The sequence below is a fragment of the Melozone crissalis genome, unplaced genomic scaffold (genome assembly GCF_028551555.1).
Source record: "Melozone crissalis strain CALT ecotype California unplaced genomic scaffold, PUWL_Pcris_2 ptg000029l_1, whole genome shotgun sequence".
Taxonomy (NCBI): Eukaryota; Metazoa; Chordata; class Aves; order Passeriformes; family Passerellidae; genus Melozone; species Melozone crissalis.
This window is the reverse complement of record NW_026535807.1, coordinates 5,877,219-5,895,911: the sequence shown is the minus strand read 5'-3', so window position 1 is coordinate 5,895,911 and position 18,693 is coordinate 5,877,219. Positions and strand designations below refer to the sequence as shown.

The window sequence follows — 18,693 nt, the reverse complement described above, 5'->3', positions numbered from 1 at the left end:
TCATGAATATTCAGTTATGGGCAGCTCTAAGCACCAGACTGAATTGAGACACAGTACATGGTAGTATAATTTATTGGATTAAAGTGGTCTGCTGGAAAAAAAATGTTTTAAAATATTTTAGATGTTTGGGTAAAGAGCTGGCAAAGTCTGCAATCCAATTCCCATCATGAGGTAACCTATCATCAAGCACTGGCTTCCAAAACAAAATCTGGCAAATCTGAAGTTTACCACATTGTCTCCCAATCTGCTTTCACAGCCTTTCCCTTCCTCAGTCTCTGAGTTTTCCAGCAGTGCTGAGAAAACAGAACTTTGCCAGTGCACTCCTTACTTTTGGTTATTTTTAAATCTCCACAAAAGCTTCCACTTTCTTCTGTAGCCAATGCCTCTTCTTCATGGAAGCTGTTCCAATTTATTTTCTGGAAGGAAAAAAAAAAAAATCTACTGCCTTGAAAGCACTGCAAGTATCCACATTGTTCTCCTGCACTGTTTTCCTTAGAAAAAAAGGAATTCTTTGGAGCTGCAGAAGAATTGAGTCACCTCCAACTCAAAAATGAGTGTGTCCTTTTACTGAAGGCCAGCTTGTTATTTTGGGGTGAATTTCCCTGCTGATTGCTCTGCCTTTCCCCTGTGTTGCTCTGCTGTGAAGCTGCTGCCACCATTCCTGTTCCAAGTTTGACAACCAGGATGATCACCACCAGTTCCCAGTGGGACAACCAGGGTGACCACCACCCTGTGGTACTCCCTCTAGTTGTGTGTAACCATGGGGAGAGCCAAACCCCTGGCAGCCTTTCCCATCTTCACATGGATGGCCCAAAACCATCACTTTCTGATAACACAGCCATGAATTATAAAATCCTGGCAGCAGTGGCCATTTGTACATGTGGTGGTATAACCACGTGTACAATGATATTGAGATAAATATATATATATTAATATATATTAATATATCAATATATCATCTTAATATAAAATATATTAATATATCCATACATATTCATAGATAGATAGATAGATAGATAGATATCATTCAGATGCTCAGAAATGAACAGCAGCTTTCTAGACAACTGCTCTCAAAGAGCTTCACCCATGGGTGTCATAGGAAGACACACATAAAAATCTGACCTTTCCTAGTGAAACAGCTGATCCACTTCTCTGCATGGGAATTCATGGAATCCTGCATGCTGAGAATTTTAAACTTTCTGTACTGAAAGTCACAGACCCACAAGAGAGCACTGCATTTGATCTGAGGATGTGAAGAAGGCCTCCAAAATTGATTGATAGTGCTGGGATTATGAGTGTGTAGTTGGTTGGAAGTGCGTAATATCACAGAGTGGAAAACTTGGAGTTTGGGATTTTAGAATATAGAAATAAATATGATGCAAGATGGAGGTTTTAGGGTGGAGGCAGGTTGTTCTTCTTTATTTCTTCCTTCTTCTTCATGGGTTTGGGTGGCATTTTGTAATTGGGCAGAAAACTCCCCATTGCAGCTCTTTGGGATCAGTTATTGGGTTAAAAAGGAAAATAATCTGGTTGTAATTTCTTAATTGGATAGTTTAGTCTTAAAAGGCCTTGTAACAAGAGATACATTTTGTGCCTTGCTAATGAAAAGCTGCCAAACTAATGGTTGTGAGACTGTTTTACTGATAAGGAATCATAAACATTTGAGTCCAAACATTAAATACTGTCTTCAATGCAGCTCCAGAGAAACCCATAGGAATAAACACCTTGTTTATATTCTGTGAGAGTAATTGCTTGTCATCCCTGTATATTCTCTTTCTTGTAGCAAGTTTTTCCTTAATATTACAAATGTCTTGGAAGCACATGCAGAACCCAGACCTTTTCGCAGAGTTCTCTGCAGGACCTGAACTAATTTGGATCACTACAAAACCCTGAACCCACAAGCCAAAAAGCATGAGACATGCAGGATTCAGAGTGAGCCTGGAAATCAGTCAAAACTTCTAATATAATCTTTAAACAAAATCTTGGCTACCTGAAGCAGAGAGGTGCAAACCGCCTCTGTGCTACAGACCCTGCTGCCGATTTTAGCAGCTCTCTAAACACAGAAACACTTTGATTTCTAAAGGAAACATTGTTTATTTCACACTGAGTGCAAGGTGGAAGTTCCCAGAAATCGAGCACCCCAAGGGGTAAAATGTTACATCTATTATATGATAAAATTTACACGAACCCGCCTATGTAATATATATTGTTCCCCTGCCTAATGCATATTGATTTGGGTAATATGACCTTAGGCAACGCTGGAAACACAAAGTTTTACTGTAGATGTTATCTGACCCAGTTACGTTCACAAAAGGGCAGAAAATTCATCCTGGAGACAGAAAATTCAGCTTGAAGACATCAACACCAACTGAGGAAAAAGTCAATTTCAGGATTTCAGGACTCTTTTTCCCTCAGGATTTAATTTTTTTTTTTCCAGGGCACATGGAAAAGCTGTTTGCTGTCCAAACAGATCCCAGGCACCTCTGGCGCACGCACCAGCACCTCAGGGGCTCCAGGGAGAGCCGAAAGCGGCTGTGCCGGTATCGCACAGCAAACCACCGCTACGCAACAACTAATCAACTAATTAATTAACACTCGGCGCTAATTGCCGGGAGCTCCCTCCCCCGCATGCGCCGGGTTCTGCGCAGGCGCACATATAGCCGCGCCCACGTGACCGAGGGCCTGGGCACCAATATGGCTGCGCCCATGTGTGCGCACGGGGCAGGCCCGGAGCGCCGGGACGGGCCCCGCTGATCCCGGCCCGGCAGCCCTGCATGGAGCCGCGGGAGTCCTGGGCGGCCTTGGCGGTGAGTGAGCGGGCCGGCCCGAAAGAGGCTGTTATACCCGGTGTGCAAAAACCCGGTCCACAAACAGAGTAGGGGTATTTTTAGGGAATATAAATTATATGTGTATGTATTATATGTGTATATGTTATATATGTATATATTTATATATGTATTTTTATATATATTTAATGTAGAATATATTTTTATGTATAATATACACACATGTTTTTAAATGTTATATATATGCACATGTATGTGCATGTATATATAATATGTTTACATATATTTTAAATATATAATATATATGCACACATATATATGTACATATATATATTTGCATATATATCGTGTGTGTATATATATGTGTGTGTGTTTGTGTGTATTTGTTTTCTTTGTGCAGAAGGGGTCTCTGCCTGGCAAATACATAAAAATGTATATTGCCACCACCAAAACTTTTCCGTATTTCTGTCCTTTAATGAATAAAAGTATTATTGTTCGTTGGCTACAATTTTCACAGGTTCTCTTATTAATTAGTATTGTATCTTGTGTTAGTTAATGAGTCTCTGGCTTGCCATGGTAATTAATCCACAGGCTCAGGCTTTCTCTGCCTTTGGGTCAGTGGGTTTCCTGTGATGTGCCTCTGCTAGAATTCCCTTTTGCTCAGTGGGAGCTGATTCGGCTCAGTTGAGGAGCTGTTTTTATTAATTTCTTCCTTTTCTTTGACGTTCTGCCAAATGTCCTTGTGGCCCATAAATTCTGCCACCTTTGTCTCCATCAGTGGTACATCCTTCTGCCCAGCATTGTTAAAATCCCTCTAGGTCTGACATTATTGAAACATGCAGCCCTGAAATTAGCAAGTCTACTGACAAGTATTTTGGCTTTCTAACACAGGACATCACATGGAGCCTGTTGGTTAGTCTGTTTCAACTGTTAACTCCTTTGTTGTTGATCAGGCTGGAAAGTTACAAGGCCCTAACATCAAGGAACATCCTTACTTAGGAAAAATGTTACATATTCCACGTTTTGCAGATGTCCTGCCTGAGCATTGCCAAGGTGCTGAGCTGAGGGATGGCCACAGTTTGTGGCTTCAGTAGCCCTCCAGAGCCACAGGGAGCCCCTGACCCTGTCTGTGAAGCACTGCCCTCCCTAAAAACTGCTTTTCCACGTGTGGGCTCAGCAAGGGGGTGAAGCCCAGTCACCACAGCTTCCTTGAAAACACCCAGTGGGTTCTGTGTGGAAAATCAGGGATGTGGTGCCTTGGGGAAAGCTGCAGCAGAGGAGAGCTCAGCTGCCTGCCCCAATGCTCTGAGGCAGGTGGGTGTGAGCGGTGAGATGGTGCCTCCATGAGCTGGAATTAGGTCCTGGTTTTGCTTGATCATTGTGGTGGATTTTATGGGGTCATTTCATCTCCTGAGTTGGAAGGGACCCACGAGGATCATCCATCCGAGCTTCTGGAAAAAAAAAACAACCACAAACACTCCTGTGCCCAGGAGCATTGTCCAAACCCTCCTGGAGCTCTGGCAGCCTCGGGGCTGTGCCCATTCCCTGGGGAGCCTGGGCAGTGCCAGCACCCTCTGGGGTAGAACCTTTCCCTGATTTCAAACTCCTCTGGCACAGCTCCAGCTGCTCCCTGGCTCCTGTCCCTGATCAAGAGCAGAGCTTGGAGCTGCCTCTCCACTTCCCTTGGGAGGAGGCTGCAGAGCCCCGTGAGCTCTGATCCTGCTCCATCTCCTGGTGAAGGTTCTTTTGCTAACCCTGCTGTTGCTGACAGCTGGGGGAGGAGATGTGCTCCAGGTGCCTGATGAACCAAAAGCACCAAAAGCCATTTATTTCTCTTTTCTGCAGTTGCTGCAAACACACAGCTATTGTCACCCCCTGGCAGGTGCTCTGTCAGCTACCTCATGAATTTAAATGACATTTAAGATACAGAACTTTGAGAACTTGAAGAAGCAATTAGTAACTTTTGATTCATGTTTTAACAGATGGCCAAATTAAATCTGATTAAATCTGATCAATGCTATTTTGAGCAGATAAGGATTTTGATGAAAAAGAGTGAAGAAGAATCAATGCATTCAAAATAGCCAACTAGATTAAAAGAGTAATTAACTTATTGATTAAACCTTTAGTGCTAGATAGTGAACACCTCTCTGAATCCTCTGTTACCCTGAAAAAAAATCATTGGTGTAACACACATGTGATTTGTTTTCAGAGTTAAAAATCTCTGCAGCTGTTTCTTGGGTGCTGATCTATATGAGGTAGCCTTCAAACTGTTTTCTGAATAGCACTGCAGCTAAATAATGTCTCATAATGGATTGATGTTAACTATTGATGGTGTTTTATTTTGAATCAATTTTTCTGTTTATTTCAGCCTTTTCCTCATGTTTTTGTGAAATAATTATTTTCTACAATCAGCCATGTCATGGGGTAATAAAAAAAAGCCCAAATCCCAGTCATCTGGGAACACAGGTGATGGGAATAGATTGAGCCCTAGTTGAATCAATATTTTAGGCTTTTATTTTATTAATTCTTTGGATAAAACCCTTCCCTTTTATGACTTTGAAAACTCCTTTTATTTAATACTATTTCCAGTACCTTAAGGGAATATACAAGAAAGGTGGAGAGAGCAGGTGGTGACAGGACAAGGGAGGATGTCTTCAAACTGAGAGAGGGTAGGTTTAGATTTGATATTAGAGAAAAAATATTGACTCTGAGGGTGGTGAGGCCCTGGCACAGGGTGCCCAGAGAAGCTGGGGCTGTCCCTGGATCCCTGGAAGTGTCCAAGGGGTTTGATGGGGCTTGGAGCACCCTGGGATAGTGGAAGCACCCCACCCCCCCCCCCCCCCCCCCCCCATGGCAAGGTCCCTTCCAATCTAAACCTTTCAATGATTTGAGCATTTTTTCTTTCTATAGGCTTTTATCAAAAAAGAAATGAAAAAGAAAGCTTACTTTAGGCTTTGTTTGACAAAGGCTATGAGGGAGTGTGAACACTTTAAATGAAAACATTTGCTGGAAAAATGTGAATATGCTTTCTAGAGATGCCTAAATGGGGGAGCAGAATTGCTTCAGTCTTTCCCTGATTTTATCACTCAAATGCTGTAGAGTTTGGTCATTCTGTGCTGTCTCTTCAAAAGTGAGAGACAGACATCCACTGTCTGGCTCTTCTGTGGATGGGGAAGTGTTGCATTGCTTTGCTTGCACTATTCAAAGCACTGAGATTGTTTTAAAAATACCTTAAAATGGTTTAAAAGTTGTAATATCTGTTACTTTCTTTTGTTGAACACTCCTTGTTACAGCTGTGGAAGCTGTTGAGTCTTGTGAAAGACTATCAGCTTATAAACTGACCTCAGGAAGGTTACAGTCAGCAGTGCTTTGGGTTACACATGCCTCAGTTACCCACAGAAGAACCACTTATGTGAGAATATTAGTGCACTTCTTTCCATGGTTTTGTCTTGTAGGCTGGTGGAGTTGCTGGTGTGTGTGTTGACTTGATCCTTTTCCCCCTGGATACTGTAAAAACAAGACTTCAGAGTCCTCAAGGATTTAGGAAAGCTGGTGGCTTTCGTGGCATCTATGCTGGTGTTCCTTCCACTGCAATAGGATCCTTTCCAAATGGTAAAATCTCTTTGGATTGTGCTTTGTCTTCTTTAAGTAGTAATTTATGTCACATAGGACATTCATGTCTGAGGCTTCCTCTCCTGTGGGTGCCTTTGAAGAGCAGTTTCTAGAGTTCCAGCATTGGGCAAATTTGAACAAGACTGGAGTGAAGGCTGCTGCAGGTTTGCAACCCTGATTCCTTGGAAGCATTTCTGGATATAAGCCTGTCCTTACATACAGGAGCACACTAAAGCATTTCTGGGTGCTGAGGGGAGCTTGTGTCTTGCTTGTCCTGGACATTTTTGTCATGACCCACTCTTTCTTGGCACTGGAAATGAATTTCAAAGGGCTTGAGCACTGCAGGTGTTTGAGTTAATTGCCCTGGGGATGCTCTGCCCATCTCCCCAAAACAGCAACACTTAAATTGTAAAGACATCAGGAAGACTTTGAATCTAAGGTTTTACAAAAGTAGATACTTTTAGTCCCCGCAGAGAAAAAGCGTCTGAAATTCCTGATGCCTTTGTCCATTTTGTCTTTGTAGGGAGGGATGAAAAAACAGCAATCTGTGCTGTAAATGTTAGGAGAACTTTGCTGACAAATCCACTGACACCTTCAGATGTTTGATGTCCTTCATAAGGTGATATAAAAAAATCCAGTTCTTTATCTTGGCTGCTCTGTTATCTCCTTTTGAGGTGATAAGCATCTTTTGATTAGTAGAAGGCAATTCACATGGCCCTTCTCTACAATTAAAATCTGTTCCCCCTCAAGACATGTCATTTTTTTCAGTATTTACATCTCCAAAATCTGCACTGTAGTTTTATCTTCCCAACGTATGACTGAGAACTGAAATTATCTTTAGGAAAAGGAATAACCCTTAAGGTGTAAGTGCCTTTGTAGTTGACTGTTGCAGTGAATAAACAGCTCAAGTTGCTGTGCTCAGTTTAGTTTTGGGCATTTCTTGTTCATTGCACAGAACTTTTACAAATCCTTCAGAAACTTGGAAAAAATTTTATGGAGCTAAATTCAAAATATTTGACTGATAATAGCTAGGAAGAAGTTATTAATAAACTGCTACTGAAACAGTTTTGCACATTGCAGGATAACAGAATTGTATCAATTTATGTTTTTGGGGGTTGTTTTTCTTTTCAGTAGTCAACTGATTTGTTTGGTCTTCCCTTCCCCCCTCAAAAAAAGACCATTCATTCAATTCAATCAAGAGATGATCCCTCTACTCTATCAATGGATATGGAAGATATCAGTTTTTCAAAATGTGCTGTTTTGGTGTAAAAATACCCTGATTTTAGCTACAGCCCTGTGATGGAGGAGCAGTGCAATGATTGCATGTATTCTTGAATTTCAGCTGCTGCTTTTTTTATCACCTACGAGAATGTGAAATCCCTGCTGCCCCATGGATCTTCATCTTACTTGTCCCCTGCAACACACATGGTGGCTGCCTCCCTTGGGGAAGTGGTAAGAAGGAAATTCATCTTTTGGGTGTCCAGGGGAGGGGAGGAAACCATTCAGTTATGGGAACTCAGGTTTGGTGTCATATCTTGTGACAGCTCTCACAGCAGCCTGGTTTCTCACTGTTGGCACAGTGTCTGGGGCTGGGTGTTGAGCTCTGAACACCCCAGGCTGCTCCTGCCAGCCCTGGCCACCTCTGCTCTCCTGGTTTTGGCACAGTGTGCCCTGATAAAATGGGGAGCAGGTGGTCTCTGCAGGTGTGAGGTAAGGAAATGGGCTGTGTGGAGACAAACAGGCTTTTCTGGCTCTTTTGCAACTCAAACTTAGCCAATGGCACAGTGCAGAAAAATCTGTTGTGTCTGTGGTTCCATACTATTTTATTTACTGCTTTTATTAACTGATTTTTTATTTTCTTTCCCATGGGGGCTTAGCTTAGGTGTATGTGGTTACCAGGAGTGTGGAGATGACATTTATTTCAGCTGCACACCAGGTGCCTCACTACTACAGCAGCACAACCTGGCTATTTCCACGGGAAGCAGCTCAGCTCTCCCTGCTCTCTGTGGGATCAGCTTTGACACCCAAGTAAATTTTATTCTTCTGTGGAAATGTTACTGATTAGATTGAATGAGATTTAGCCAGGAAACTTAATTTAACATACCAAGTTCATGAAGATAGAGGAGTGCAGCACCTATAACCTCTCTGGTAGGGGCAGATAAAAGGTGATAGAGGTAGGGCTGGCTGGGATTTGTTTGTGTTGCTGCCTCAGGTGGATTCTTTCTGAGCTTGGTTAGAGCCTGTGCTGTCAGGTTGTAACTTCTAACTTAAGGCAATGCACAGAACTTATTTCCATGAAGATTCTCTAAGCTGTTAGAAATCAGCAGGAGGTGTTTTACCACCAATGCACAGCCCTAAAACTCCTTGTTTGCCTGATGTGTCATGGAACAGCAGAGCCAGGAGGTGTTTTCAGCTTCTCAAGTGCTATTAGACAATCAAGCAAAATGACAATGGGGGTCATGAAGAGGTGCCAGTGCTTTGCGATAAAATCCAGCAGAAGAAAAAGTCTCTTCTTTGTGGAATAGGTTATTCATGGTACACTCCCTATGCCTGTGATGATCCTGTGAGAAAATCACAATCCAGTAATGGAATCAGCAGTAGCCAAAGCCCAGTTGGCTACAGATGACTCCTTCCAACAGAGCCTGTTGCCTTTTGTTCCCTGTGCTGGTCTGTGCCCTTTACAGCTCAGGCACTTGCTGCTTTCATGTTGGGGCTGGCAGAGGTGGTGCAGCTCAGGTAAATGAGCGGCTCAGGGCTGTCCCACGTGCTTGGCTCTGGCCACTCTATGTACCATTATACAGAAATGTGTAATGGTAGCCACTAAAATGGCAAAGTGACTTCATCATGTGGGAACTACAATGTTTAACAGCCATTTTCCACCTAATTTTCCTGGTTTTGATAGCTTTTCTTCTCTTGGAGTGATGGGTGTGAGGAGAGGACTAAGCTCTAAAATAACTAAGATAGATAGATACTTACAGATTTGCTACAACAAATCAGTAATAAAATAGCACAAAGCAAGACCTTCTCATGTATGTTTTATGTAAAGTCTTAGTTGAGCAACAGCAATATATAAACTAGTCCAAATTGCATCAGGGTGAAAGTTATAATTGCAGTTTTATTGATTAGTCATTAAGTTTCAATCAGAGCATAACCACAGGGGCTATTATTTTATCAGTAGTTTTTTTGATAATACGTACTTTTCTTCCATTTTATACTTCATGATTTAAATTGCTTTTCAGTGTGAAGCATTAAGCCAAAGACTGTCATGTTAGGATTCTTACATGTCTTTGCATTTCCAGACTGGTTTTTTACAAAATAGAGAAGTTAGAATTTAGAGCAAAAAAGTGTTGATGGATTTCTAGGTTTGCTGTTCTTTCACTGGTCAGTATAAATGAGTCAGATTCCTTCTTGTGCACCAATAAAATGTGAGTATGTGCAAATCTTAAATGTGTTTGTGGTGACTAATCTGTGTTTTGAATGTGACCTGCTAAAAATGATAAAATAGAGGAAGAGATACAAAGGTTGTTTCAAGGTATGATAAAATATATGTGAGAAATTGGTCAAATAGGAACTTAGAGTTTTTATAACAGCCACTCTCCTGTAATATTTACAGGCTGTGGAAATTTACAGCAGAAACAGTCCCCTGGAACTGGTTTGGTCCATTTTTCCAGTTCCAGGCTGGGAGAGACAAAGCCAAGCAATAAAAAAATAGGGGTTGTAGCAGTGTTTTGATTTGTTTGGTTTTTTTTCCTTTTATGCAGGAGGAATACAGAAAGCTAATCTCATCTCCCAGAGTGAGATAAAGAAAAGTACATACAAAATCTCACCATGTTAAGCATAATTATTTTTTCCTACAGCTGAATCTCACTGTGTAGGGACTCTGAATATCTCCTAATATATTAAAAACTGCTTACAAAGGCACATCCAAAACTCTAGAGGGCAGATATATGGTGTATCATCTCATCAAGGAAGGAGAGGGTTGAAGGATACATGAGCTGGCAATGGGGGAAAAGCCCTCATTATGCCACTTGTGTAACTGAAATCTGGAGATAGAAACCATACTGACTGCATCCAGGAATTTGGAATTTTTCATCTTGACTCTGCTTTGCCCTGTGTGTTTAGTCTGCCTGTATCTTTACAGTGAGCTGCCAAATGTGCTTGGAAAACGTGATATCATAGGGAGTGGAAAGGAAAACCAGATGTTCTGAAATGTTACTTTTAATATTCTAAGGTGGTATAAGTAACTCTGAGAAGGAGCAGCATTTTTAAGTTCCTAGTCTCCATTTTCACTAGTAACCTGGTGTGTCTTGCAGGCCCAGAGTTAACTGTACAGACTTTTTAATGTCAGTTTAATAGAGTGAGTGTATTAATTACAAGAAATTTTGCTGAAGAGAATTCCCCCTCTGAACCTCTCCCACCAAGCTCCTGCAAATGTGGTTTTATGGGACAAGTTTAAGATTGTCCCTGTTTGACCAATGAGGTTTCCCTCAGGAATGCCAAACTGGTTGGATTCAGCACAGCTAATTTGGATTCAGCACAGGTAATTTTACATCCCACTGGCTTTACCATGAAGGTGAGAATAAAGTTGTTTGGCTCACATTCCCAAGAAGGGAGCTGACAACTGCCCTTTCCCATTTAATATTTAGATATTGTTATGGCTACAATATGGGCTTTGCAAGACATTAGTGAAAGTTTTGGGTTGTTGCCTGTAAATTGTGGGTTCACTCTTATCTTTCTGACCTTTTATTCTGGATTGGTTATTTTTGATAGCATTCTTTCTTTTTTTTTTCCTACTTTGCAAGACAGAAAACCACCCTGACTTTCAGAGAGGAAGTGAGGGAGAGGACTGAGGACCAGCATGGGAGGGAGATGTCCTGTTCTTTTGACAGCTGGTGGCAATGACCCTGCTCTGGATCTTCACCAGCTGAGGTCATGGAGCTGCTTTTGTCCTGTCTAGAGTACATGAGGATTAAAAGTCTGGAGATTTGAAAAGCTCTGAAGTTTGTCACTTCAGTGAGGAAAGGGGATCATGTGACTCCACAGGGCAAGGTGAGGACAGGTATTTCAAGGTGAAATTCCAAACTCACTTGGAATTCCAGTGTGTTACCACTTGAGGTACTTCTGTGATAAGAGCAAAGTGTGTGGTTCATCTGTGATTAGGATCTGACCCCTCATATTAATAACTTTGGAATTTTTTAATCTGCTGTTGGGATGTATCAAATAAGAAAACTTCTTAATGCAGGAGTTATCTTTCTGGGGAGTTCATTTACCCTTCTCTTCTAGTATGAACTTGTTTCTCTAGAAGAAGCAAGTTCAAATGCAAGCAAATTTACAGATTTACAAATCATGATTCTGTAGAATGACATTTTAAGTGTGCTTTTAATTCAAATAAAAGAGCTAAGTGTATGTATAACTTTGTTTTATGCTTGTGGGGATTTATTTCTGGGTTTTATAAAAAGAGGCATTTTAGACATGATGGACAACACTGTCTGTCTCTCTCCATGAATCAGCCACTTCATCCCAATGCTGCCCTGGCAGAATTGTTTGAAAGATTTAACCAGTTTCAGTTTAAGGGAAGAGTGAGAATCTCCAAAAGGGTATTGGTGTTGATTCCAGGAGAGTAACTGGCTAGATCAGAGAAGAAAGTTGTTATTAATGCCTGTTCTGAGGAGAAGGCAGAAGCATGAGTCAGACAAATCCGCAGAGTAATGGAATGAAGATCTCCAGCAGGATAATTGGCCAGGGCCTTACAGAATGGTAAGCTCTGGAAGATCAGCTTGCAGGAGCCCAATCTAACAGAGACAAGACAGCCACTCACATCAGACATGAAGTTCAGATTTTAGGTATTTCAAACTCTAAAACTTGCAGTGTTGGAAGATGTGACTTTTCAGTTCAACAGGAAAGTTGGACACTCTAGGAAGAGCTGATTTTTAGTTCAGCAAAGAAGAGATAAAGAGTGTGTAGACTTTGGGCTAATGGCTTTGAATATTTTAGCTATCCCTTTTCTAAAAGCTGAGCTAATAAAGGGACAAAATTGTTCTGCATTTTGTGCTTTGCATCCTATCTCCTCTCAAGCAGTGTGGTATGTGCTGGTAGATCATAGTATTCATGACTAGTGTGCAAATGACAGAAATCTAAGTGTGATGGGACTTTTCCCACAATACTGAAACTTTTTTTTCTATTTTCATTGATCAGTGCCTGTGATTTTAGCTGTGACTGTGCCTTTTGTGCTGTGCAAATCTGGCTGCACACAGGCTTTGAGAAAGGGAATACTCCAACCTTGGCAAGATGAGCAGTGCAGCAACGTAGGTGGTCTTGAATTAATCGTGGTGGGGTTTGAAATATTCATACATGAATCTATGTGAGGTCAGGTCTGCAATGCAGATGCTGTAGGATTTTTGCCAAATCCTTATGCAGAAGCAGTGGTTAGGAGATGGTTGGGAAGGTGAGACTGCTGCCTTTGAGAGGTAGTGGAGAAAGAGCAGAGGACGGATGGAAACTCAGAGCAGCGGTTGGGAATTGGTTGTAAATAAAGATGAATGGGGGCATGAATCCACAAATGCTGCCAGCAAATTCATCATACAATTAGAGGTTGAAACAGCAAATTAACAACTGTCAAATACCCAGCCAGCCACCCATGCTGATCTTCTCTTGTGTGCTCCATGCTAACTGCACATAGTGCATCTTCTTCATCAGCTGTTCTCCCCACACTGCTCTGTGTAACCTGCTTGGTTCAGAGCTTAGAGAACATGCTGCTCTGCAGTACAGCTTGATGGTTTCTTGTCCATCAGTTGATTTTGAAGTATTTGCAGCTCAGAGTCTCTTCAGAGGAAAGCAAATTTGGATTAAAAAGTTGTAAGTGTAAAGTATTTCCTGATGGATTTCCTGACTTGCTGTACCAGTCAGCTTTGGAAATATTTGAGACACTTTGGAATAAACTTACCTTAACCAATGTTCTATGCAGAGTTTGTCAGGAATAACTCTGAATAGCTCCATATGTGGACAAGCCCATAATTCTTTAAGTGAAAAGGCTGAAGGAAAGAATAAGGTATCAATTAAAGGAAAAATACTTAATAAAATAGAATGTAGTTGAAATTTCCATATTCTGGGCCAATGTAACCCCAAGAGAGTGAGCAAATTGCAAAATCCTAGTCTTCTTTCAACAGGAGACTTAATGTGTTTTCAGAAAACCCTGCCTGTGTTCTCTTGCCTGGAATCTCATTACTGTCTGTCCTCCTGTAACTCAGCCTGACCCCACTTGGCTGCTTGGACACAGTTTTATGCTGGATAGGATGCACCACACCACTTTTGCTGAAAGAATGGTTTGGCTGCTGGATTTAATGAGTTTCTTAAGCCTTTTACAATAAATTTAACAGACTTTCATGGTGAAAGTGTTGCTGGAATAGATTGGATCATGCAGATGGTTCTGTACATTGACTTAAGGGTCTATTTTCTTAGGTTTTAAGGATTCCTGTCTTTAAATGTGGTAGTAATTTATGACTCAAGCATCCACCAGGTTATGGAAGACTTTTTTTCCAAGTTATTCAGCTGCCTGATTTTGCTGCTTGAGTTTAAACCAACTGCTTGTGATTGTACTGAGGAACTTCAAAATCTCTTTGTGCTGGAGAACAAGAGCTATGTAACATCAGGCTACTTTTGGTAAGCTTTAGGTCTAGGTTTAAAAAGAAAACAAAAATCTACATTGCTTAAATGTTAAAAGACCAGCTGATTTGTGCAAAGCACAGAAACTTTAAAAACGTCTGCAGTGAGAAGTACTTCTGCAAAGAAGTTTTTAGTATCAGCCTTGTCAGCTTCAGAAACTTTCCCTGTTCTCTCCCTGTCAGCTGCTGTAACTGGAGTAAGAGTTTCTCCTTGCTGTGAACAGAGCTTGGCACAAATTCCCACTGCTGGAGGACAGAAGTTTTCTGAGGTGTGCCTGACATGGCTAAAGGAAAGGTAGGCAGGGAACCCACAGCAGGATTTGCTGGGAATGGATGTGAGCAATTGAAGAGCCATGTGTGGGGAAGGAAATGTGAGAGGGGCAGGAGCCCAGCAGCCCTGAGAGGGCTCCTGAAATGATGGATGATCCCAGCTGGGGGTTTCAGGCAGCTGAGGTGAAAAGGCTCAGCCAGGATGGCCATTGTGGAGGAACAAGTGTGAGGTGCTGCAGATGATGCTCTGAAGCAGGAAGGAGGCAGCTCTGGGAAGGAATAAAGCAGAGCTGTCATAGAGTTGAAAATGACAGGATGAAATAAATCTGCAAAACAGCTCTGCAGATTTCAGGTAAAGTCATCTAAGGTGGGAACGTGGAGGAAGTTGAAAGTGTTTGTGCAGAAACTCCGGTTTTCCAAATGCTCGTGACATTTGGTCCCTGTGAATGGTCTCATCTCTGAAATAATATGTTGTTAAGCTCTGGGAGGTGCTGAGATCTGAGGGATCTTGCTGGGTGAGATTGTTCTTTGAAGAAATGTTTCCTGCCAGCATCCAGGGGAACTGCAGTTAAATTAATGAAGACCTTGTTGTGTCAGTCAGAGGAAAAGACTGGACAAAGAGCTTGGCATTGTCTAAACTTTCCCATCCAGAGCCCATTAGTCAGAACTTGTTCTCTCCATGGGGTTTAAATTAGGAGTGGAGTCACCTGTTGATGACCCCAGCAGCTTTACACAGGGCTGAATTTCACTGTGCAGGAAGGGCACTCTGTGCTGTGTGGGGGGGAAATAAAATTTAGCATATTCTGAGGCTTGTGCTGAAGGTGAACCCTTTCCCTGGGGCTGGCATTTAAAGACAGTGGACAGTACATGCAGGGGGCACTTTCTGTCACCCCTGGAAACAATTCCCTCATTAAAACAGGAGTTAACTCTTCCATTCTGTATTCTCTGTGCTCTGGCAGCTGGCACAGCCTGCTGACAAGCACATGTGGAAGGATTTGTTCATAGCTGCAGTTGTGACCCACAGTGAATTACTGACCGGAGATAAATATATATTGTATATATTTATATAAATGTACATTCTGTCTTGGTCAAAAGGGCAGCAGTTGTTTAGATGAAGGTTTATTGGTGGTAGAAATGTTTTGGGTCTGTGATTGCAGCAGTTCAGGTGCTCTGTCCAAGGAATATATGAAACCATATATATGAATATGAGGATATTTCATGTTCCTCTCTTTTCTGCTCATTTTCCTGGTGGTGGGAAGGGTGGGGCAATTCATGTTCCATCTGCAGCTCACAGCTCATGCTCCCTGCTAGCTAATGCTTCCAACCCAAGGGCTGTGACCACAGTTAGAAGCTCTTATTTGGAGGATGAAATACTTCGCTAATCTCATCATATTGCAGACATTTTCCCCTTCTGTTGAAGAGGGGCATCCCAGGGAGAGCTGAAGAACCAAGCATAAATTCACAGGGTTTGGAGAGGCATGAAAAGCTGCAGTGCTGATTTCAAGTTCTGCTGAGAGCCTTTGACATGAACCAAGAGGGAAATTTCCCCTTTATTCTCCAGATCCAAAGGAAATCAGTGCAATTTAAGATCTTTCAATTTTAAACTTGCCTATTATTTTAATAATTCAGTTATCTGAGAAAGGGAAAAGGACATTTTTCATGTCTCAGATTAAAAATAGTAACTTGCTACTTGGAAGGGAGCATCTGACATAGAAACTGAGTCACTGAGATGATGACATATTAATCTATTTGGGAAGCTGCATTTTTTTAATATTAAAAAACCCCCAGAAATAAAAAAGCAAATTTGAGCTCCAAGGTAGCCTTTGTCTCCATCAGTACAGTCAGGGCTAATGCAGGTTACACTTAAAAACCCCAATTTATTGCTGCTGCTCTTTGAACAGGATTGTAGAGTTGTTCTATTTTTCTTGCTTATTTTACATTCTGTTCAGCAGGCAATCCTTCTGACCTTCAGAAATGGGGTGAGAGATTAGGATTTTGTTAGCAGATTGACTGCAGCCTAAACATATGTCCTTTGATAAATCATAGCATCTTTGTTGTTGTCATTTTTGTGCAGCAGCTTTTCCTCCCTAATGGGTTGGTGATTATCTTGCACAGGTATTGTGAGGTTTAGCCTAAAGTTTCTGCTCCCTGGTTGCAAAATTTTATAGTGTCATAAATTATATTTTTATTTGATTAAGAATAAATTAGTGCAAATGAAATTTAAGAGAAACTGTCCCCAGGCATATTTTGTGTTAAGTATTTAACTGATATGGTGAACATGAATTAAAGCTTCCCAGCCTACTCAGACATATAAAGTCCTTAAAACTAACATCTTGTTGAGAACTTTAAATATTAAAATCCTTTAGAAAGGGTTCTAAAGGATTTAAAACTGCATCAAAAGAAAATATTTCTGGAGCTTACTTCATGTTTTTGTACTAAATTTTCAAGTTGGCTGAGCTATGCAAGCCGGAGATTTGCTCAGAGTCACTGAGTGCAGGTTCCTAAATCACCAGCCACTCACAAATTCCATAGCAGCTCTTTGTGCTCACACTGCCCTTCTCCTGCCATGAAGCAGAATGGCTGGCTAATTAATAAGTGGAAAAATATTTGGTCTTGATGCTGACCTAAGGCCAGTGCAGAGAATATTGCAGCTCATTAGCCAGGAGCTCATCAGGTGCCACAAATGAAGCTCTTGCTTCAGTGGCTTTACAGCAGGGCTAATGCCTGTCTCTTATTAAAGATAACAAGTGCTCAGACTCGGGGCTGTGGGAGCTTTTGGGAGTGTGTGAGTCGGATCATCAGCTGTGCAGGGTGCTGCAGGGGCAGATAAATGGGATAAATGCTTCCTCAAGCTGCTCTCCCTAGAGCTGCAGAGCTGAAAGGGTGGTACCAGCTGTGTCCCTGCTTCTGAGGAAACCTGTGCTTAAACCTGTGCATTTAAACCCAGCTTAAATGCTCAGCCTAAGCCCTTAACAGCCATTATGGCACCTGCTCTGTCCTCTTCCAAATGTTCCTGGATCACCTCGTGCCCAGCTCACAGGGTGAGTGGTCAAACTGTAGTGGAGGTGCCTAAAAACAAATCTCTGTGTTATCTTTGATTCTCCACCAAACTCTACAAATCCAGCCAGGGGAAAAACGCTTTTCCTGGAGCACAAAGGGTGGAAGGAAAAGGCTGTTAATCTAAATAAGATATGTTAATATTTGGATCATAATATAGCACTGGAGACCAGGAATTGTGTTCTTTTCTGAAGATGTTGGCATTGTCCCTTTGCACTGAGCCTCTGTGTAAGCAGCACTATGACTGACCCCTTTGTTCTTTTTTATTATTAAAGAAAAGTGCTGGGTACCCCTGTGCTGAATGAGATGAATCTGCCTGATTCTGAACAGCTGCTCCAGCTTCAGGTGGGATTGGCCTCTATGCACAAGTTCCAGTTTTAAGATCAGGTGTTCCCAGTAAACTTAGGTGAGCCCATAGGAAAGGCTTTGGGAGCTGCTATTTTTTTTTTCCCTGGTGCTATTTACAGCAGATCTGGTTTTCTGTTTGCTACAGCCACATTTATACTGAAACAAACTGTTTAAATTGGTGTGTATATAAAGTTTCATGGCACTTTGGAGACTTTATTTGCTCTGGTCATTCTTCACATCAGCCAGGACAGTCTGGTTCCAGCATAAATCCACCAGGAGATGGCAGCGTTGGTTCGTGCAAGGAGTACCTGAAAGTTAAAATGCTTTTCCCTCCCTGACAGGGGAAAGGAATTACCTTAATTTAATTAGAACATACTTGGTCTTAGTAATACATAGATAAATGTTGATGAAATACACCTGGTTTTAGCTTTTGTTCCTGACTGGCTAATGCAAGTCAGTAAATTAAAATTAAATTAAAAATGCATGTAGGTTTTTGTCTAAATACTGGAGTCACCCTCTGACCCAGTAAAGATTTGAGACAAGGGTTTTGAAATTCAGTACCCTCTTGTTTAGAAGTGGTCATAGCATCAAAAAGCTGGAAAGGTAATAGGTGCTGATATTGTCATTTCTGCACACCTGCTCTGTAAACTATCAATAGCTTTGCTTGTAGCTGTAAAATCAGGTTTCCCTATAGCTTAAATTTGAAAATTCTTGAACCTTTTGTTTCAGTATTATTGTTTTCCTGCCATTGTGGTGTATATACATGTGCATTGACATTGTGCTACCTGACCTGGTAAATAAGGAAGGAGCTTATAGGGCAGCACCTGAACTTTCCCAGGATCTTTATTCCGTCTTTTTGCTCCCATCAAAAGATGGGAATAGCCCCTGGATCCAGAGCTTGTTTGGGAAAATGAGAGTGGTCCCAATCAATGGGGTGTTGTTGCCTGATGCCCTAATGT

At 41.6% G+C, this 18,693-nt stretch overlaps 1 protein-coding gene across 1 annotated transcript in view; it reads left to right on the top strand.

Moving 5' to 3' along the window:
* The first annotated feature begins 2,685 nt into the window (after positions 1 to 2,685).
* SLC25A26 (solute carrier family 25 member 26) overlaps positions 2,686 to 18,693 on the top strand; it is an 81,549-nt gene continuing 65,541 nt past the window's right edge. The window contains exons 1-3 of the mRNA XM_054280985.1: positions 2,686 to 2,807; positions 6,242 to 6,398; positions 7,741 to 7,850. Coding sequence (XP_054136960.1) covers positions 2,775 to 2,807; positions 6,242 to 6,398; positions 7,741 to 7,850 — 300 coding nt within the window. The 5' untranslated portion in view covers positions 2,686 to 2,774. The remainder of the gene's footprint in view (positions 2,808 to 6,241; positions 6,399 to 7,740; positions 7,851 to 18,693) is intronic.